The 23,556-nt window shown below is 38.5% G+C and overlaps 1 protein-coding gene across 33 annotated transcripts in view; it reads right to left on the reverse strand.

Moving 5' to 3' along the window:
* The window catches only part of FHIT (fragile histidine triad diadenosine triphosphatase), a 1,441,601-nt gene that overhangs the window by 884,523 nt on the left and 533,522 nt on the right, over window positions 1-23,556 (reverse strand). For 4 of the 33 annotated variants that reach the window (XM_021070765.2, XM_084988793.1, XM_084988794.1 and 1 more), the window contains one exon: window positions 2,561-2,682. The exons of 21 other annotated variants lie outside the window; for them this stretch is intronic. In XM_021070765.2, the coding sequence (XP_020926424.1) occupies window positions 2,561-2,615 (55 nt within the window). In that variant the 5' untranslated portion in view covers window positions 2,616-2,682. Of the gene's footprint in view, window positions 1-2,560; window positions 2,683-6,950; window positions 7,046-12,138; window positions 12,358-18,743; window positions 18,909-23,556 lie in introns of those variants that run through there. 8 more of the 33 variants (XM_084988814.1, XM_021070760.2, XM_084988808.1 and 5 more) reach the window with 6 other exon arrangements.

The following is a 23,556-nucleotide window of genomic DNA, read 5'->3' on the forward strand; positions in this document are numbered from 1 at the left end:
ACAATTAAAATTTAAAAGAGTGATCTTCCCAAGGATTGACAAGGACATAGAACCACTGGAATGTTCATACATTAGTGGTGTGAATGTAAAATGGCATAGCCACTTTGGAAAACTCTTCTTAGCTTCCCTAAAATATTGCATGTATACCTAATAGACAACTCAGACACTTCACTCTCAGCTATTTATCCAAGTGAAATGAAAATATGTCCATACAAATATCGCTACTACAAGCAGTTTTGTTCATAATAATCCAAACCTGTAAACAACCCAAATGTAAACCCACAATGAATGAAAACACAAAATGAATAGAGAAAATGAGGACTATCTACATTGTATGGAGCAATGAGAAGAAACAAACTATTAATACATGCAACCACAGAGATGAATCTCCAAACCATTATGCTCACTGAAGGGAACCAGACACGAAGACAACATATTATATGACTTGATTTGTTAAAAACTCTAGAAAGTGAAAAATAATCCCTAGTGACAGAAAATACATTAACAGTTGCCTGAAACGTGGGACTGACTACAATGCGACATGAGGAAAGTTTTCAGGGTAATAGAAATGTTCCTTATCTTGACCATGATGGTAGTATCATGGAGGCATTCCTCTTTTAAAACTCAATGAATGGCATATTTTAAATGAGCACAATTTACTACATATAAATTATACCTCTGTAAGCTGAGTTTTTATAAAGATTTTCCCCAAAACAACCAGACCAAAAAGATGACATTCGGTATGAAACCACTCATATGAAGTGAAAAAATAGGCAAAAACAACCCATGGTAATACAGCAGCTGCTATCTTGTAGGGCAAGTGCGCACATAATGACTGGGAAACTTCTTGGTTCTAGTGATGGGCTCTATCTTTATCTGAGGAGTAGTTACATAGGCTGTTCTTTTTCTAAGTGTCCACTAAGCACTTAACTTGAGCACTTTTGCTGTATTTTTATGACTTCAATAAAAGAATTAAAAGCAGGGGACTGTTAGAAATTAACAGACAGAGCAACCAAATGCAATATGTGGATATGGTACAGCTTGGGATTTGTTTTGTTTTGTCTTTTGTCTTTTTTAGAGCCCCACCCACGGCATATGGAGGTTCCCAGGCTAGGGGTTTAATCCGAGCTGTAGCCACTGGCCTACGCCACAGCTCAACGCCAGATCCTTAATCCACTGAGCAAGGCCAGGGATCAAACTCACAACCTGATGGTTCCTAGTCGGATTCATTTCCACTGTGCCACAACGGGAACTCCACAGCTTGGAATTTGAAAAACTCAATGGAAAAAAATTGTAGAGGGACTGGAGGAAAAGTGAACACAGACAATTTATTGGATATTAAAGAATCATTATTCATTTCATTGTACGTGTACTATAGTTAGAGCCCTTATCAGCTAAAGAAACATTAAAAAATATTTATTGGTGAAACTATATGATGAATAGGATTCACTCTAAAGTACTACGAAAAAAAAAGTTATTTTCATTTTTTAAAAAGTTTGGTCCTTTTTTTTTTTTTTTTTTTTTTGTCTTATAGGGCCACGCCCATGGCATATGGAGGTTCCCAGGCTAGGGGTCAAATCGGAGCTATAGCTGCTGGCCTACACCACAGCCACAGCCACAGCCACGGCCACAGCCACTAGGGATCCAAGCTGCATCTCTGACCTACACCACAGCTCTCAGCAATGCTGGTTCCTTAAACCCACTGAGCAAGGCCAGGGATTGAACCCGCATCCTCATGGATCCTAGTCAGGTTTGCTAACCGCTGAGCGGTGACAGGCAATCCCATTTTTAAAAAAGTTTAAAAAATGTAAAATAAGGGTGAAGTTCAAAGATGGGGCAGAGGGTCAGAAAGACTGCACATACCTAGCATGCCTATGACCAAAATCCTACTCTTCGTACTCTGAAGATCAAAACAACCACATCAAAATGGCTGCATCAAAATGTTCTGCTTCAGAACACACATAGCAAGAAATTCCTCACGGGCCCAGAAACATGACAGGCAGGAATGGAATGAAAATTAAGGGAGTCCAATTAGGTTCTGAATGACAGCCAGGGAGATATATGATAAACAGTGCCCTTCCTTCCTCCAGAGACTTATCTATTTTGAGTCCAAAGAAAGGAAAATGAGCACATATTATCCAGGGGATTTCACCCCAGTTCTTCTGGTCCTCAGTTATCTCAGTCTGAGGAGGCTATCTGGGTATTGGAAAGGAGAGAATAAAACAGGAGGCAGAAAACAGATTCTGATGTTATCAGTCAGAATCCTGGCAGAAAGAAGTCACATTCATCTCCAACTTTGAAGACAATTAACTGAAGCAACTATGTTCAGAGGGGCAGGTGGGGCTGGTTACAGGTTAAAAATGCTGAGACACCTGGGAAGAGCTGCAGCACGATGCCTTTACCTCCCCAGACTAAAAAGAGCAAAGGGAGGAAATGTGTCACCAGGGCCTGGTGAGATAAGGGAGGCTAGGGCTATGGAGCACAAGACCTTGCAGGAAATACAGCAAGAAAGGCAGGCTTCAGAGAGAAGTACTTTCCCACCTCTCTCTCTTCCCAATACCTGATCTCTTTCCAGGATCTCCCAGTGACAAAAACAGTCTAGAAGCTGCAGTCATGAGAGCCTGGTGATGCAGTCTTTAGAGGTCAGTCTCCTGGGTCACCAAGCAGGGCAGAGAATGTTGTCTAATAAAGTAAAAGAGGTAGGGGATGGAGAATTACCAGCATATTCCTCAAGGAAGAATTTATGTCACACTAGAATTACAAGGTCTTCAAATCTGCAGAGAGAACTGATGGCCACTTGATAAAAGTCTCTAACTCAGTTGGTCCTTTCATTTCAGATCCTTAGTTAAAATGGGAATGTTTTTAAGCATATCTCGGGAGGCCTGAAGACAATGAGTGATCAAAGATTGTTTCACAATATATACACAGAGCATTGGGTCAAGTAGCCACTCCTGCTGGGACTAGGACTTGCAAAATAAAAACTTTCATTCTACATTAAACATTTCCAAACTAAATGGACAGAAAAGGAGAGAAACTGGGTTGCATTTCCCATGGGGCTCGAACCATCCTTCTATTAGAGAGAACTGAGAGCCAAGTCACCAGAAATGGAAACCCCAGGACAGATGGGGAAGAGTGTCACCCTGTGAGGCCACAAATGGAATCCATACTCAGGCCAATTAGGCCATGGATTGTCCTTTCCCTGCCTCCCCATGGGCAGCTCCCACCACTGTCCCTTAACTCTCCAGGGCAGTGGGAGAGGGGTTGCTGTCTTGGCTGGTGATGTCAACTCTGCTGCCTCCCACCATGGGCTTTTCATCACCTGCTTCCTCTGCCCTTAACATGCTTCCCCTCCCTTGTTAACTCCTACTCCCATCTCATCTCAACTCTCACTTCCCAAGGGAAGGTTCTCCAACTCCCCTAGTGAGGTCAAAAGCTCTAAGGCACATTTCCATACCACCCAGAACCTATCCTTCATGGAAGCACTTTCACATATTTTGGTATGACTGCTTACTGGTGTCCACACAGCTGAGGCCTTAGTGCCACATGATAAGGACTGTGTGTGCCTGTGTATGCCAACAGATTTTCAGGGCCTCACTACTATCTGGCTCATGGGAGGCACCCAAATATTGGTTAAAGAATGAGTCTTCACTACAAGAGAACATTTTCCATTCAAGGGATAGTCTGAGTTTTGTTTTTTTTTTCTTTTAATATACAATAAAATTTGGTAGGTTTTCCTCTAGAATTAAATTACTGGGAACCCTCAATTAGCTGCTGGTTTCCCACTCCCTTTTTTCCCTTATAAGAAAATAATATAAGGAGTTCCCATTGTGGCTCAGCAGTTAGGGAAACCGACTGGCATCCATGAGGACGTGGGTTCAAACCCTGGCCTCCCTCAGTGTGTTAAGGATCTGGCATTGCCGTGAGCTGTGATGTAGGTCGCAAACGCAGCTCGGATCCCAAGTTGCTGTGGCTGTGGTGTAGGCCAGTGGCTATAGCTCCGACTGGATCCCTATCCTGGGAACCTCAATATGCTGCCCTAAAAAGATAAAAAGACCAAAAAAGAAAAGGAAAAAAAATAATATTGGAGTTCCCATTGTGGCTCAGCAGTAATGAAACTGACTACAGCTCTGATTGAACCCCTAGCCCGGGAACTTCCATATGCCATTGGTGTGTTCCTAAAAAGATGAAAGAAAGAAAGAAAGACAGACAGACAGACAGACGGAAGGAAAGAAAGAAAAGAAAGGAAGAAGGAGAGAAAGAAAATAATATTAATGAAACCTTTTTTATGAAAAACAACATAAAAATTACACTTAGGATTCAGATATACACAACATGACCTCATAGTCCATAGTTTGAATAAGTGCTGCTCTAAGAAATTACTTATAAATACCAGGCAAGAAAAAAATACACAAAAAAAATGCTTCCATTTCCTAATGCAGGAAGGTAACTACACAATTCTTTAAGGGTTTTGAATAAGGCTTGAAATCCATAGGACTTTAGAAATCTCAACTGTCTAGAATGACAGGCTTCATTCTGGATAACTGAGGTTTTATTGGAAATCAAGCCCAGTTTAAAAAAGATTTTAAAATTTTGATTCTTATAGTAAACAACAAATTTTTCTATGATTTGAATGCTTAAATACCTTTCATGGCTAATAAAACTAATCAAATTTCCTCTTTGTTTTACATCCAAATCAAAATCTATTGTCACATGTGTCAGGGGCTACATACTTATGTACTCTGGGTGGTCCCTTATTTGTCTCTGAATCACCATAAAGCTTAGCCTCTGTACTTGGAGGCATTCACAAAGGGTAGAATGAACGAATAGCAGGAAAACAGAAAAGGGAGCTGCCATTTGTTGAATACTTAGTATGGAGTAGCTACTGTGCAAGAAGTTATAATAGGAACGAAAACAATGAAAAGCTTAGTAAGTTTTATGTCGCAGGTGCTGTGCTTATGAACAATCTGTACATTATCTTAGGAGCCTACCAATAATCTAATGCAATGAGTTATTTTGCCCAGGCACAGAGAAAGTAATTGGTTGAAGGCTACACAGTCAGAGCTGGGATTCATTTCTAAGCTTTGAACAGTTGCTATCCCCCTCTTCTCTTCCTGATATATTTCATTTTATTCCAGACAAGCCAAAAAGCAGGGAAATGATGTTCAAAACTTTATTTTTAGACATAAAACTCTGACTATAAGTGAAATGTGAAGTAGAGCCCAATATCAGGTAGAAAGAAGAGGAGCTGCTCTAAGCTTATTACGGAGAAATGAACCTAGAATCCCATTCAACCTCTCCAAGTTCTGATGTTGCATCCAAATAAGTTCTCGCAGTCTCTGCAGCAAAATTTGGCAAATGCTGTTATAAATTAAGAAATTGGACTTGAAGTATCAAGATTTCTCAAGGTTAATCATCTAATAAATAATGGAGCAGAAATATAAAACTTGATGAGCCTGACTCCGATGTTTACCTAAACATGGAAAAAGGGATGCTGCCAGAATAGCTATTTTTTAAGGTATATTAAAACTAACTCCCAATTTTGCTTTTATATGAAGTATTTTCATACAGGGAAAGTTTCAGAAGTGTACACAGTCTAGAGTTTCCAAGTTACCAAAGATAAAGGTCACCAGAAGATATGATTTATTTATTAAATACTGAAGTGGCAAACACTTGCCAAAATCATCCTGATGATAACCAGGCTAAATCCCACATCTAGACTCACAAATGCAAAACGGTGTTTTGATGAAACCAAGCTACTTGTATTACTCTGTCCATGGACATGCTGCACATATATACTCTTCTAGTCGGTTTTTTTTTTTTTTTAATATATATGCCAATATTCTCCTCAGCCTCAAAATCAACAGTAACAATTTCAGGCCTTTGACATTCCCATTCCGTTATACTCATTCTATACATCAGTGGTAATACTATCTACAGTAAGGCCTCCAAACCAGAAAGCAACTGACTGACAAAATATATTTCCTTGCCTCTGTAGACAGTTCTCTCTGATTATCATTAGAATCACCTCATATCTTTAAGATGTGGAATCTATATTCTATCTTTCTGTATTGCTAGGTAACTATCAGATTTAGAACAGTCCACCAGGGCTCTTAGAAGTATGGTTCTAAAGTATGGCCCTCACACATGTACTCCAGTGTTCATTGCAGCACTATTTACAATAGCCAACACATGGAAGCAACCTAAATGTCCAACGACAGAGGAGTGGATCAAGAAGAGGTGGTACATATACACAATGGAATATTACTCAGCCATTAAAAAGAACAAAATACCAGCATTTCTTGCAACACGGATGGACCTAGAAACTATCATGCTAAGTGAAGTCAGCCATACGAGACACCAACATCAAATGCTTTCACTGACATGTGGAATCTGAAAAAAGGACAGACTGAACTTCTTTGCAGAACAGATGCTGACTCACAGACATTGAAAACTTATGGTCTCCAGAGGAGAGAGTTTGGGGGGTGGGGGGATGTGCCTGGGCTATGGGATGGAAATCCTGTGAAATCAGATTGTTATGATCATTATACAACTACAGATGTGATAAATTCATCTGAGTAAAAAAAGGAAAAAAAATGCATCATGTTTTTAATAAATAAATAAATAAATAAATAAATAAATAAGTGCTATCTTAAAAAAATAAAGTATGACCCTCACCAAAACAGTGCTCTGTGGTCAAACATATGTTTGGACAATGCCATGTATTATACACACTGTGGAAATTTACAATATACACCAGAGAGTTTGAGAAGTCCCAGGGATTGGTAGATGGACATGTTTTTCCAAAACATAGTTCACTAAGAATCAATTTTATGTAAAATAATTCCTCTTACTACCCTGAGGCTCATACTTTAGGAAATGCTACACTGGAGGAAAGATGTTCTAGAAAAGACAGGGACTACAAGAGTGAAAAAGAAAAAAGTGGAACATACTTGCTCTCTCACAGCCCCACGGTATCCATTCCTACTTTATTTATAGGTGTCTGCCTCCTACCATGCCAGTGGTTTTGTTTCTGATTACTTTAAACCTTAAGATGGGAGAAAATAGTATGAGTAAAATAAGCATATTGCATAACTTACTGATAGAAATATTGAAATTTTGAAATAAACTGATTAATGTTAGTTCCTAAGGCAAATTATTTTACTGAAAAGTGGTTCAATTAGTCAAAATAGATCCTCACATTTGCTATATTTTGAATAAATATGTACTTAGGAGTTCTGTATCTATCATTTCTATTTAGAAATAAACAGATATATCCTCATGTGACAAGTTTGCTGAACAAGCATAATTCACTACAGAAAAAAAATACGTATTTTTTTTTCTTTCTCACTGTCTCCCCAAACTTGACTAGGTGGCAATAATCTTCATCTTCCCTTGGATTAAAAAACTCCAGCAGGCCTAAACATCTGCTTTTCCCATGTTCAGTTTTAGAACCCCTTCGTATTACAAATAGAGTCTGAATTCAGAAAGTAGAAACTTCATGACCATATACTAATCAAACTTCTGTCCTTGCTTCTTTCTTTCCCCTTCCCAGCCTGGCCCCAGTTTCTACTGGAAACCTGTGATAGGGTAACGGCCATGGTGATTTTCTCCTTCTCCTTCATACCCATCATCCCTCCTTCCCTTCACTTTACTACCAAGTTCTGACTCTCCCAAGTTGAGGAAATGAAGGGACAGGAGTCTCTTCCTTGTGCTGCTTCTGTTATAAGCTGGCTATACTCTTGCTGGGGCTGTATTGTCCTGTATGTGACTAGAAGTCACGTGTGTATGTGGGAGATGGTTAGAACACATGCTAAACTCTCTCAGGAAGCTTCCATGAACTCTGCAGAGGTTCTCTCAGACAGTGCACTGTACCTGGATTCTTTTCTGGGTTGTTTTTTGTGACCCCCTTCTAGCAATTTGCCTTGGACCTTGTATGTTATGGTTCCATAACCCTTTCATTGACCGTACTACACTAGACTCAACTCCTCCTTGGCTGTCTCCTCTGCAGAGTCCAGACTGCACTGTAGGAAACACACACATATCTCATGCTCTGACAAAGATTGGAAAACAGGTCAGTTCCCAAGCACCAGCCCACCCATCTTGCCAAATACAGAGCTGGCCAGCCTACCTTTGCTTTGCATCCAGATTTCCTAGAGTTTAGTCAGACCCCAATGCATGGGCCAGTCTAAATTCCCCAGGTTTAATGTAGGCATTTTAGCTTCCAGGTCCTCCAACTCCAATTCAGAGGTCACTGATTAGTCCTCTTGATGATTCCTTTTGAGTCTGGTGTTACAAGACAGTAGTCACCACTGTTTCTCCCCAAAGTTGGTGACAACTCACTGCATGATGACATTTCTCTCCAAAGAAACTTCTCTAATCCTGATTTTTTTTTTTTTTTTTTTTTTTTTTTGCTCTTTAGGGCCACACCCAGAGCATATGGAGGTTCCCAGGCTAGGGTTCAAATCAGAGCTATAGCTGCAAGCCTATGCCACAGCCACAGAAACTTGGGATCCAAGCTGCATCTGTGACCTACACCACAGCTCACAGCAATGCCAGATCCTTAACCCACTGAGCAAGGCCAGAGATCGAACCTACATCCTCATGGATGCTAGTCAGATTCATGAACCATTGAGCCACCATGGGAACTCCTCTAATCCCTCTTGATTCATTTATTCAAAAGCCATGTAGTAGGCTCATGAAATTCTGCATATGGAATAGGTAATCTTTAGAAAGACAGCTTACAAGAGGAGACCCATTATAACATCCTGTTCCCTATGTTGACTTAAAAAATTTACACAACCTAAAAGTTAAGATTTATTTGGGGCTAAATGAGGACTATAGCCAGGGAGGTAGCATTTCAGATAGCTCTGAAAAACTGCTCCAAAGAGGCAGGTGGGAATGTTAGCATGTGGGTGATTTTAGTGAAGCGGGGAGGTACATGCCACCATGTACACATCTTATGGACGTTAGTTGCTAGTCTCGTGAAGGTTACTGCTAGTCACAAGGAGCAGACATCACCATAAAAGATTTTAGTACTTCTCTAGATGTGAGGAGATGAAAGAATTGAGCTCATAAAATCTTCTCCTGAAAATATCTAACTATCTGAAGACCTGTTCTGCCAGTTTTCTCTCTCATTCCTGATCAGTTCCTCATTCCTGATCTCCACTCTGAGCTGCTTTCAGGGAGTGTTAAGGATCAGCAGCTTCAGTGGCTCATAATTCAATCCATGTGGAGGCAGATGGCAAGTGCCAATCTCCACCTCACACCTACCTGGCACATATATATATCTTATACACACTTACTCTAACAACTTCAAGCACATAAGGGTGATATAAGAGCCTTAGCACTACCTAATCCGACAATAACCTCTAACTTGCACTGATCATTGCTGATTTGGGTAGTGGCCAGCATTATAAAAGATTTTACTACCAAACTCATACCTTGAGAATTTTCCAATTCATATGTGTTCCCAGATGAGAAAAAATAAAACCTACTTGAAATATGTGGACATAAAATAACCTTCCAACATATTCTTCACACATTAAATTACTCTCAAATTACTAGCTATTGGTGACGTTTCTGATAGTGCTCTAGATTTTTCAACTTTTACAAAAACCCAGATGGTCAGAAATAACTACCAAATTTAGATCATTATTTTTAATTGAATGATTTAAAATATTTTTTTAACAATCAGCTCTGAGTTGTATTTTGTAAAAGCTACTTAATGGCATTTGCGACTAAGACAAGACATAATTACCAGAATAAACTAGCAAATTCCAATGTTTATAACCTGAGTTGAGAAAAATGTGTATTAATAATATGAAAAATCATATACGTACACATGCATTTTTATATCCTTTTAATACCAAAGCAAGAGAGGTGGTTTTGTCTGAGAGCATTCATCTTTTATCTTGGGCTCTTGAAAAATAAAACACTTTAGATCTACTTAAAATAAAATATAAGATACTTTCAGATTCAATCCCATATAAGATTTTTTTCATCTATTTATGCTCAAGGATCTACAATGACTAGATTAATGGGCCAAGAAAGTACATTTTAAAGATTCTCTAAGAGAAGCTTATGAAAATAAGAATTTGATTCTCTTCAGGGGAGAAGTTTTCTTTAACCTAGAGGGAGTCAGCAAATATGAAATCAGGAAAAGCATTCAATTTTTTTTTAAAGAACCTCATCAATGATTTTAGAAGGTGGAGGGGTGTGGGACAAATTACTTAATTACTTAGGGTAATTAAAGCTGTAAGAGTAAAGGTGGGGGAAAAAAACATAAACCAACCAATTGTTTCACTCTCTTCACCTGGCCTTAGTTTAAATCAGAACACTATTTCCCCTGCATTACTCCAAACAATTTACCAAAAAAAAGGAAAAGAAAAAAGGTATTAAGTAACTAGAGGACATACAGCAAAAAATGCAATGTTATCATTCAGCAATTATGATGCTCTTGTTTATTTTTCAAATAGTTCAGAATTGCACAGGTTCACAAAGTGTTCTCTGTGCAGCAAAAGCGCTTTGTTTAATGCAATACTGATTGGCCCAGCAGCATCCACCCGCCACCTTAGATCTTTCTTTCCTAACCCTACGTGGTCCTCCATAGAAATATTCCTTCAGCAATGAACACCCAGGAAAACAATCTCTGTGAAACGGCATGTGAAAGAGTCCAATATCTTTACCTTCTGCAGAAAAAGGCAGAAAGCATTTCTTTAAGGGTACCCATCCAAAACCTGAGTGCTTTTAATACCCTACAGCTGGTATTTGTTTTTAGGAAGGATGAGAGTTAAAAGCAGCACAAAGAGTAATGCGTCAGGGGCTAGAATTTTTTCCAAAGTTAGGACCTTTAGATATAAACGCCTTAAATGAGGAAAGGCCTCAGCAATGAGGAAATCATATTGCAAACAGGGAAGTGAGAAAGGTAAGAAGTGACCTGCCCACAGCCTCCTAGAAGGAATGGTTTTCTCGCCCTTCTTGAGGGCTCTTTCCACAACCTCACTTTTTTACTTTGCCCTCTCCTTCTACCCCTTGATTTTCCCGACACATGCTCAAAGACTCACGTAAAATAGTCCCCAAGTCAAAATAACTAGGGCTTGTCAAGGAAGGCAAAGGGTGAGATATAGATTCCAATTAACTGCCTCTGATTGCTGGATAACTCAGGTCTTCCAGAAACTGACTCCAGCAGCATGTGTTATTTATTTATACCCAACCCTTGTTCTAAAAATAACTTGATGTGTTTTGCAGAAATACATAAACCACAAGCAGCTAAAAATACATACAATGTGGAAATTATCACAAAGAGGGGAAAAGGATGGAGAAATCTCGCCTATTAAAAAGCACTGGTGGTAGGACAAGGAAGTATCAATATTCCAAAAAGAATGTCCTACAGAAACTGCCTCATACCAAGAAACCAACTTATAAAACTGGTGGCTCAATAGCAAATATTATAAGCAATGAAACAATACTGATGCATCAGAAATAAGTTGTGGCTTCAAATGAAATGTTAGTAAGAGGGATGAGGCACAAATTTTCCCTTTAATATGTTAATGTGCAGGTTTTAGATTTCTGAAGCAAGTTGTTCCTAAGCTGTGCAAGGTTAGGAAACAAAAAGGAAAAAATGGAAGAGGAAAGTAGAGAGACTTACAGAGTAGGGGGGAGGCAGAGGGAACCATGACAGGTTGATGTCAACCTCAGCATCATTTGTTAAAGAACCAAAAATAAATTATCACATAATTGGAGGCTCAAATTCATACATCACCTGAACTCAACTGCACTTTTGTTATGTTATAATGCAATTTAGTATAAATCAATTGGCTCAGAATTCAAAATTAGAGCCCAATTACCTGTGTAAGGGAATCATAAATCCAACCTGTATTTTTCTAACAGGGTTAACAACTCATGATGTCCGCTTAAACTCAGGAAAATCAATTTTCTAAGCTTAAGAACAATTGCGCATTGGTATTTTTTTTTTTTTTTTTTTTTAACCCTGATCTAGTGCATGAGGTGGAAAGGCTGGGGGTGTGGTGGATGTAATGATTGAGGAAGGGTAGAAGCCTAAAGCAAAACAAATTCAGAGCACTGAACATGCTCAAAACACCAACCACACACAGAGGAAGCCAGAGTGGGAACACTTACCTGTAATAGGCAGTCAAAACCTGGACACCTGCTATTTAGTAAAGGAGTAAAGGCAAAACACTCCTACTGCTTTTCTTGTTCAGCAAAAAATTTCCCTGGAGCTAAAGAGTAAGATGGAATGCTAAGTAAGGGGAGAGCTTGAACTCCTGCAACCAGCACACAAGAACCGGGCCTGCTTGACAGAGGTCACACCTGCGTGAAGCCCAGAGACACTCCCCCCCGCCCTCCCCCAAGGCAGTTTGCTGGCCTTCTCTTCAACTGGAAACACCTGAGGGAACGAGGAGGAGCAAGAGGGTGGAGGAATAAAGCTGGCCCATTGGCGGCACAAGAATTGTCAGGAACAGCCTTCATACAGGACAGTTTAGCACTGCATGTTTTTATGCATGTCTTATACAGAGCCACACACAGATACTACACATATGTTATACATTTTGTCACAGAAATTCTATTTCCATGAAATTCTGCTAGAAAAATAAGTGAACAAGGGTGTAAAGTCATACATACAAGGTTCTTCATTACAGCATTGCTTCTTAGAGCCAGAGCTGGAAGCAGAATAAAGTCAATCAAAAGAGATAGTTAATTAAATTATGATGCATTTCACCCTACAGAGTCATACTATGCTGGAAATCTAGATGATGACGTAAAATTCTATGGACATGGTACATTGTAAGATAAAATAACAAAAGAGTGTTATTGGATATATCGATTTCAAGTGTGTACGTGTGCGTGTGTGTGTGCATGTGCACATAAATATGTGTACATGGGTGAAGAAGAAAGTCTGGGAGAAAATACCCCACATATTAATCAAGATTATGCTGTGTGGTGGGATGATAAATGATATTTACTTAAAAAATCTTTTCCTATGGTGTTGGCTTTTTGAGTTTTAATTGCATAAAATAGGCAGGCATTTCCTTTTATAATCAGAACAAAAATACTACAGCAATTTCTATTTTGGATCTTTTTTTTTAAAGTCAGGAGAATAGGAGGGAGGAGAAAAGTCAGAAGCCCACCAGGCCCAGGAAGCTTCCTCCAAACAAAGCACAAGCACCAGCACCTGACGCAAAAGGGTTTCTGTTTTACACAACATTCCATGGACTGTACATTTTATTGGGGAGGGAAACAAATGCAACAAAACGAATCATCTGTTTGCCTTACCTTTATATTCTGTGGGTAAAAAATCTTAGTCCACAGCTTCTGAGAGCAAATGATGCCCCTTCCAGACCCAAAATACAGCTAGAAATCTTGGCAACTGTGCCTTCTATACTGAGCAGTGCCTGATTTCTCTGCTTCCAAATGGGCTTGTGAAACTGTAACTTTACAAAGCCAAGGTGCTCTTTTCAAAGCACAGAAAATACTAAAGAAACATACCATTAGAACACATGCTTCTTACTGAGTCATTTCTGTATCTTAGTTTTGACTGCTCTATGCTGGGGTAAGATATCTGCAAAATCAGAGAAAAAAGAACTAGAAAAACCTTTGAGATTATTCCCTTCAATGTCCTCATTTTTCACAGAGAAAACTCAGAGCAGTCACCGAGTGAGCCAGCCAGGCCTAAGGCCGAAGGTCTGCCTCCCAGTCCACTGTTTATCTCTTCATCTCAAATGCCTTTCAAAGAAGCGGCTGCATTTCCCCTTTCCAGAGAATCTGAATATTTCTTTATCCAATGTTGATATAAATCAGACTTTGTGAGACAGAGAAACAGAGAGCAAAAAGCAGCAAATCTAACATAATACACCAGCAAGCTTTTCCAGATGCATCTGAGAGAAACTTTCAATAATGGAAAACACTTCATACACTGTTTTATACAGTCCACTCCTGATGCTGTGATAGAAAAAAGTAAAAAGGTCAGGGGGAAAAGCCATAGGAGTCATTTGGTGACATTTTTAAAAGGTTTACTTTCAGAAGCATATAATTTAAAGTGTCTTTCCCTTTTTTCTGCTGAAAACCAAGCATACTCACTATAAAACACCTAGAAAATACAACAAAATATTAATAAGCAAGAAAAGAGAACATAACATATAAATCCATTAACGAAAGACAACCATGGCTAAAATTTTAGTACGATTCCTTCTAGTTTCTTTTCCTTTTTGAATGGTTGAGATCTTAATACATATACCATTTGCAGATTTTCTTTTCACCTAAATTATACCTAAGCATTTTAATAATTCATTAACAACTATTTATCAATATCATTTTAATGTCTGAACAAGTAATCCATGGTATAAATATGCAAATTTTATACCTTTTTCTTTAAATATGTCATTTAAGGGGTTTCTAGTATACATAATCCTATAATGAACATTTTGAAAAATGAACCTTGATCTTAACCTCATTATTTTTTAATTTTAATTCCTAACAAGAGGAATCACTAGGTTAAATATTATAAACATTTTGTAGTACCTGAAAGTTGATACCAAATTTTGTTGTTCCTACCAAAGGTATAGAAAAGTCCCCATCTTATAGTGCTTTTTATCAATAATTATCATATTTCAAAATCTTTGTGTTAATTTTATAGGTGACATGAATACCAATTTTAATTTGGAACTCCCTGTCATTGAACAATATCAAAAATTCCCTAGACATCATACTTCTACTTTGGCACAGCTACTCTTGAGGTTTTTGCCCCTTTATCTGCTGAGGAAGAAGGGAAACATTTTGATTGAAGACCTCCAATCATGTTTTCTTCAATAACTAAAATAAAAATAGAACTTTTAAGCAAGTTAATGACATTGCCAAAGTTACTAAAGCCTAAGAAAATGAAGACCCCTGGCAAGATCAGTTAAGAGATGTAGAGAAAATAACCAGACTCCCCCCCGCCCCTTTTTTAGTATATGTTATGGGGGTTCCATCTAGTAAGTGATGTGTTTGTGCAACTTTTCGTGACTGCTGATTTCAAGTGTTGGGTTAGCAAACAGTTGAAAATAAAATGAAGAGCTACCTGGTATTTCTAGAGCATGTGGCACATGAAAATCACAAACTCTCTTTTTAAAAAAGAAAGTGTCCTGGTTCACACTGGTGGACTAAGCAAACTCATTTACCTCCTTTCTCATGCAGAGCACTTTCTAAATGATACTAAAGGAGCACAAAGGTGTAAAGCCATAACAATAAAGAGAATGGCAGGAGGCCCTTAGAAGATGAGTGATTTCAATAAAAGTCAGTTGACTTTGGGAGTTCCCATTGTGGCATAGTGGGTTATGAGCCTGACCAGCATCCGTGAGGATGAAGGTTTGATCCCTGGCCTCGTTCGGTGGGTTAAGTATCCACTGTGGTGTAGGTCACAGATGGAGCTCGGATCCTATGTTGCAGTGGCCATGGCATAGGTTGGCAGCTGCAGCTCTGGGACCCCTAGTCCAGGAACTCCCATATGCCACAGGTGCGGCCCTAAAAAAAGCAAAACGTCTGTTGACTTATAAACCACAGCAAAGGAAACCACAGCCTAAAAGGGAGTTTCAGCAAAGGAGAAAACAGAGTTGCCTGACACCACCCCAGAAAGACTCGGTTTCTCAGAAATAGTGGGTAAAACAGAGGGTGGATGAGGTGGGTGGGGCTGAAAAGAGGGGTATTAACCACCACCTGTATATGTAACACAGACTTCTCTCTCTCCTGGTTGTCCATGAGGGCTGATCTGAAGCCACCACTAGGTTGTTCAAGGCAGTAAAAACGTGTTTGGGGAGAAGTAGGATCGTTACCATGGGTGTCAATACCTCACCCTCGAAAGTCAAGAGTCCCCTTCCCCCATTCCCAGGCAAACCCTCCAAACTTTGACTGTTCAAGTACAGGATTCACAAAACCAATCCACCTGTTGAAGGGCTTGCAAACAGCCTTTCTATTGCCTTATTCGTTTACATACCAACCAACCATAGATCACCAGAAATATAATATGCCAAGAAAGGCAGCACACACACACAAAGAAAAGTGAGCAAGCAAAACAGCAGAAAACACTACACTGTGGATACAAGACAATTTAGGAGAAAGATACAAACTTAAAAAAGAAAATCTATTTAATCAGAGAGATTTGGTAACTGCAAAACAAAACCAGGGTTACATTTAAAATCAATAATTCAATAAAAAGAAAGATCTCTTGGGAATTACATGATTACTTAAATAAAAATTCAATAAACAGTTTAATGCCAATCACCTAGACTATATATTAAAAGCACAATATGTGAGAAAAAATAAGATATATGGATAATTAATCCAGGAGGTCTACATCTAGACTAACAGAAGTTCCAGAGTGAGAACAAAGAAGCTGGAGTGGAGGAAATTACCAAAGAAATATTAGAGAATTTCCCAGAGCTAAAGGGAGCCATGAATCTTTGAAGCAGAGAGATCTAATCCATGCCAAGAAGAATGAACTGTGAAGTGTTAGAAAACTGAAGTTAAAGAGAATTCTTAATAGCCCCCAAAAGGAACTTCCTCCCTCCAAAAAAAAAGTAGCCTACATAAAAGGATTAGAGTAACATCAAATTTGTCAGCACCCATGCTGGATACTAAGACACAGCAGTGAAAATTATTTTCAATACAAAAGTCTATTCCCAAATGATCAATCATGTTTGAGGGCAAAATGAAAACCAGCAAACTTGAAAGGACTCAGTTTCCCTGCCATTCACCCTTTCTTGGAAAGTTACTAATAAGATGCTAAAACAAGTCAAAAAGAGAAAGCACACTGGATCCAGCAAATGGTAAATCTGACTCTGGAGACCAACAGGAGCATCTCAGATTCTACCTATCAGGTCTAGAAAACAACTTGTCTAAATGAGAACAAAATGGAGATCTAAAGAGAAACGGAGGACCGAGAGAACATAAAGTGCCTATGTGAGCTTTAGAAAACTTTAAGATATGAAGGCGGCACACACCCAAGACAGTCACAAGGACATCAGAATCGCCAGGAAAGTCAAATGCAGCAACTTCATAAGGAAGATGGGAAATATATATTACACACATTAAAAGATGGTATGATTTTGACAAAATGACAAAGGACGAGAATGTATTTGACTCTGACTCTAGACACAATCTCTGTGTATCACACGAGTTGTGACACTGAAACAACTTGGGTCTACAGTAAGTAATTTAACAATGTTCTAATGATGCAAATCTTTTTCATTACTCTCAACTTTGGAGAAATCACAAAGTAAGACCACTCTGATGACAGAGAAAATGCAAATTAAACTGGACAATGCAAAAAATAATGGTGTAGCTGACTGAGAATGGAAAGTGGAAGAGTGAAAAAATAGCGAAGAAGGGTATGTGACCATTCATATCTTATCTATGGTGAGGAGGTGAGAGATATTGACTGGATTGTAAAGACTAGTAAAGAGAGATTGAGAAGCAGCAAGACCAAAGACATGGAAGCAACCTAAGTGTCCATCAACAGATGAACGGATAAAGAATATGTGGTATATCTGTATACAATGGAAAACATGGGATACTACACGATTATTAAAAGATGAAATTTTGTCATTTGCAGCACCATGGATGGATTTGTAGGGCATTATACTAAGTGAAATAAGTCAGAGAAAGTGGTTACCAGTGGGGAGAGGGAGATGGGAGAGGCAATATAAAGGTGGGGGAATGAGAGGTACCAACGATTATGTATGAAATAAACCACAATCTGGAATATAGTCCATATTTTATAATAATTATAAATGGAGTATAACCTTTAAAAATTGCACATCACTAATATTATACACCTGTTACATATATCATACATCAACAATACTTCAATTAAAATAAATACATTTTTTAAAATTAAAAAAAAGAAGTGGCAAGACCAGTGGAGGCTGGGAATAATGTCAGCTTATGGTGGGAAAATGTGAAAAGGTGATTGTAAAGATAAATTCTTCTCTTTCTTAGAAGAAAATCAATATATAACATATAAGACAGATAAAAGATGAATGAGCAATATGGAGAAAAAAACAGGAATGGGTTACAGCGCTTGCATTTAGGGAAAGCAATGAAAAGAGAAAGGGATAGTGTTGAGAACTGTTCATTTTCATTGTAAGTGTTTCTAAACTATTTGATTTGTAAACCTTATGCTGGTTATTGCTTTCATCAAGACAAAGGAAGAAAGTTCTAAAAGAAGCAAGTGCACTTTGACAAGCTCTTTTACTAAAAACAAAAATAAATAATTGAGCCTGGATGAAAGGCTGTCTTCTGAGTCTCTGGACAACCCTGGAGAAGAGTGAATTTTGCGTAAATGGATTTATTTCACACAAGGAGGGAGCCAATGTAGTGTACAGAAATGAGACACAACATTTTCTCCCCAACAGAATAACTGAATTTTCATTAAGACTTAGTGATGGGGTGACATTCTGGGGTTTGGAGGGTAAGCACATCCCCTTCCTTTTTTTCGACTAAAAAAAGTACAACCTAAAAGTTGAGAGTTAAGTTTTATTTGGGGTGAAATTAGGACTTAAGCTCGAGGGACGGCATCTCAGGTAGCCCCCAAAGAAACCTCTCTGAGGAGGGGAGGAGGGGGAAGCTAGGATACATGAGTTTTTGCAACAAAGTGGAGGCAGTAGGAACACAAGATTTACAGATAACAAGATTTACGGAAGATTTACAGAAAACCCTTTCTATAGGAAGATGTAAAGGTCTGGGCTTACCGGAATCACTCTTTTGATATGTTTTCCTGAGTTCCCTCAGGGCTCATGGGCCCACCCTTGGGAGTGGCTGTTCTCACAGAAGACCCTGACTCTTTGTTTTGCCAACTAACTACAGCCAGAGGAAGTATTTCAGAAAGCTCTGAAATACTGCCCCAAAGAGGAAAGGGGAAATACCAGGATGAGTCATAAAGGTTAAGGGGGAGGTGTACACAGCCATGCATACATTTTACACACATTTCCTACTGGTCTCCTGAAGGTTACTAGTAGTCACAGACATTACTCATCGTTGATGGATTTTAGTGTTGTTCTAGATTTGAGGAGATGCCAGAATTGGGCTCATAAAGTCTTCTTCTAAAAATATCTATCTGAAGACCTGTTCTTCCAGTTTTCCCAGAGCACAGAATTGCCTCACTCCTTGTCTCCACCCTGAGCTCCACTCAGGGCATGCTAAGGGTTGTCATCTGCAGTGGCTCATGTTTTACTCCATGTAGAGGCTGATAGCAAGTGCCAAACTTCAGTTCACATTATCCAATCAAAGATTTTCCAGTAGCAAGAGGGACTCTTTTCTTTATTCTGGATTCTCTCTGCCACACAGCCCTCTTCCCCTCCCCCACAAGTCCCTCATGACCCTAAATAAGATAAAAAGTGAACAAAAAAGTTCCCTAATGCTAATTGCATGTTCTCTAATTTCCTCAAGATTGCTGCCTCCTGGCTGTTTCATATTAATATCCCCTCAAATGCACAGCCAGCACACATTTGAATACCCAGCTAGGTACATTTCCCAGAATGTATTTTTGAATGGGCTGGGTGTGAGAAGGCTGACAAGATACTAGTGATGCGAGGTTTGGGCTACCATGCCCATCTGTCTTGAAGGCCTGGCATCCATGTTATTCAGAACAGCCTGGGTAACTTATTACTGCATCCCGTGTTCACAGAGAAGGCTGGTTCTGAGTTCAATTACAATCGCTAGCAGTTTAAACGATAGCCGCTGTGCTATAATCTAAAATAAATTGCTTTTCTCGAGAAGCCATGTAAGATTTTGCACTGCAACTTAGCAGAGCCACTGGTTTTATCTCATCTGAAATTCAAACAGGGTACAAAAGCTGGCCCTCTGAACTCCTGTTTTTACCCCAGATGGCATTCTTCTATATTTTAGGGCTCTCTTTTTACACCAAATTTCTATCCAAGAACTAGATTTATGAGAAAGCAACATTGTTTTTCCATTTTTTATGCAGGTCATCATTTGGTTTTTCCTTCTGTTCTTCTATTTAAACCCCACACTTTGCCTGGGCTTTTTTCAAAGAACTGTATTCCTGGGGACATAATTTGTCCCTCCACCCCCACCCCAGTTCTGATGGCTAGAGAGCTTATCTGCCTACAGGAGCCAAGACAAGTGTGGAGACATTGCATCCACATGAATGCAGGGATTTCCACAACTCTGTTTATCTCCTTCTCATCTCTCCACATGAAAAGGAAAGAAACAGCCAGTGCTCAGAACCTGAAGCAGAGATTCTGCCTTTTCCCACCTTTCACCTCTCCATGAGTTTTCCCCCAGAGTCCATGTTCTCAAGCTCACAACTGTTTCCCCTGAGAACATCCAACTAGACCCAGTGCCTCAGAAGGGACACAGCTGCCTTGGCATTCCTCTGACAGAGATGGCTCTGATCCCTGAAATGCTTCTCCACAAAGGCAATTAGAAAAGTTCCCAATATTCACTACATTCTTTCAAATTTAACAAGACAACATAATTAACGCCGCTGTTTTTCTGCCAGTCAACAAGACAAAATTGCCCTTCCAAGAGATTTTTCGCATTTACAAAAATAATCCATTAATACATTTCCCTTTCAGATATTTTTCTTTCTATTGAGATTCAAAGAGCTTGGTCTGGGGTATGCTAGATGGTATGTGCTCAGCAGCATTCCTCTTAAAGGGGAAACCTTTCTTATGCCCATCAAAAAGAACAACCAGAACAACAACAACAACAACAAAAAGCAAAATGAACACTTTAGACCAATTCAGATTCAAACATAGAGCCACTATGAAGGCAAGGAAGTTCTATTTCTTTCTATCATATGCATGGAACCATGCTAAGGGGGAAGTTGTAATGTCCCCCTTGAATCATGTGAATCCTGCAGTTCTGCTGAATTCTTTGAGTTTGATAACAAGAGAGATTAAGTACACTGGTTCTTGACCAGGATCTTTAGGAGGAAGGAGTAAATGGGGAGGTGGGGTGTTTTTTCAACATCTCAGTATTTGAGGCCAATACTGATATTTGGGGAACACTCTAATTGTTGCTAAAAGTTCTGCAAGGTATTATCTCCACACAACACAGAATTGTCCCACCCAGAATGCCAATAGATCCCCTCTGGGAACACTGACCTAAGTTGGGAGAAAGTCAATGCAATAGTCAGTGCAATAAAGCAAAATGAGCTTATTGCCATGGGTCCTGTGTTTTCTCATTTTGCAAATCCTGGGCTCCTGGCAGATAATCAGTGACTGAAGGAATCGTCTAGTGGCTTAAAGAAGGTAAGTCACCTATTGATTCAACAAATATGTATTAATTTCCTCCTACGTACAGTAACATTAACTATACATATATCAGGTCAAAATCTCCCCTTTAAGGAAGTTTAAAATGCCATTTCCTCCATAAAGTCTCACACAATGACCTCGGTTATAAATTATCTTTAAGTAAAGAGAGAAAATAACCTATCAGTTTGGGCTGTGGATACTAGAGCCAAAAGTCCTTGGATTCTAATCCAGGTTCTGCAATGACGGGAAACTTGACCATTGCTTGATCTCATTGTGACTTGGTCTCTTCATTGGAAAATAGTGATAATATTGCTGTTTGGGGGATTAGATGGAATTATTACTGATGCAAATTTATTCAAACAGTGCATGACACAGAGCTAGTGGTCAAATGTGGTGTGTGTGTATATATATATATATATATATATATATACACACACACATATATATAAACAATTTTAAAAGCTTATATATATGTACATAATTTCAATTGAAATAACTGAGATAATTGCAGGTTCACATGCAGTTATAAGAAATAACATGGAGCTATCCTATGTATTCTTTATCCAGTTTCACCCAGTGGTAACACTTTGCAAAATCATAGTATAATAGCACAGCAAGGATATTGACATTAATACAATACACCAATCTTATCCAGAATGCCCCCAAATCCCAGTATACTCATTCAGTATATGTGTTTGTAGATCTATTAAGTTCAATAGAATTTTATAACTTGAGTAAGTTCGTGTATCTGCCACCACAGTCAAGATATGGAGTAGTTCTACCATCACAAGGATACTTAATATTGCACTTTTATTACCTCACCTACCTTTCACTTGCCCCTCCCTCACCTCTATCCCTAAGCCCTGGCAATCATTACTGTGTCTTCCATTTCTCAAATTTTGTCACTTCAAAAATATTACTTAAATGGAATCATAAAGTATGTAATTTTATCACTTACATATGGAATCTAAAATATGATAAAAATGAACTTATTTACAAAACAGAAATAGCCTCACAGACTTGGAAAATAAAACAAAGGGGAAAAGTGTGGAAAGAACAAATTAAGAGTTTGGGATTAGCAGATACAAACTACTATATATAAAATAAATAAACGATAAAGTCCTACTGTATAGCACAGGGAACTATATTCAATATCCTATAATAAACCTATAATGAAAAAAAAATCTGAAAAAGAATATGTGTGTGTGTGTGTGTATATATAAAACACAACATTGTTAACATAATACAACACAATGTTGTAAATCAACTTCAATTTAAAAAATTTTATATGGCATTTGTCTTTCTCTTTCTGACTTACTTCACTTAGTATGAGAATCTCTAGTTCCATCCATGTGATATCACTTATATCTGGAATCTAGTATAAGGCACAAATGAACATATGTACAGAAAGGAAACAAACTCATGGACTTGGAGAACAGACTGTGGTTGCCAAGGGGGAAGGAGAGGGAGTGGGATGGACTGGGAGTTTGGGGTTAAACTATTGCCATTTGGAGTGGATAAGCAATGAGATCCTGCTTTATAGAGCTATAGCACAGGGATCTATATCTAGTCACCTATGATGGAACATGATGGAGGATAATGTGAGAAAATGAATATATATACATATATATATGTGTGTATATATATGGGTCACTTTACAACAGAAATTGACAGAACGTTGTAAATCAACTATAATATAAAAAATAAAAATCTTAAATTTTTTTTGAAGAAAACTTAAAAAAACTGAAGTATGTAATTTATTGGAATTGGCTTTTTTCACTCAACACAATTCTCTGAAAAATCACCAAGGTTGTTGTTTCTATCAATAGCATTCATTTTGATTGCTGAGTATAATTCCATAGGTACCACAGTTTATTTGACCACCCATCCATTAAAAACATCTGGGCTATTTCCAGACTTTGGCTATTATGAATAAAGCTGGCATGAACATTTATGTACAAATTCTTTTATATGAATATGAATTTTCATTTCTCTGAGATAAATGCTCAAGAGTGCCATTGCTGGGTCATATGTTAGTTATACATTTCATTTTATAAGAAACTGCCAGATTTATCCCAGAGTGGCTGTACCATTTTATACCCCCATTAGCCACTAACAATGTATGAGTGAACAGTTTCTCTGCATCCTCACCAGTATTTGCTGTTGGTTGTCATTATTTTTTATTTTAGCCATTCTTATAGGTGTGAAGTGATAGCTCATTGTGGTTTTATTTAGTTTTTCTCTAATGGCTAGTGATGTGGAATAGCTTGTGCGCTTATCTGCC

Source organism: Sus scrofa, chromosome 13, assembly GCF_054392235.1.
Source record: "Sus scrofa isolate SSC_HxYL_T2T_F1_AM1 chromosome 13, Sscrofa_HxYL_maternal_Yorkshire_Landrace_v2.0, whole genome shotgun sequence".
In the NCBI taxonomy this organism is placed as follows: Eukaryota; Metazoa; Chordata; class Mammalia; order Artiodactyla; family Suidae; genus Sus; species Sus scrofa.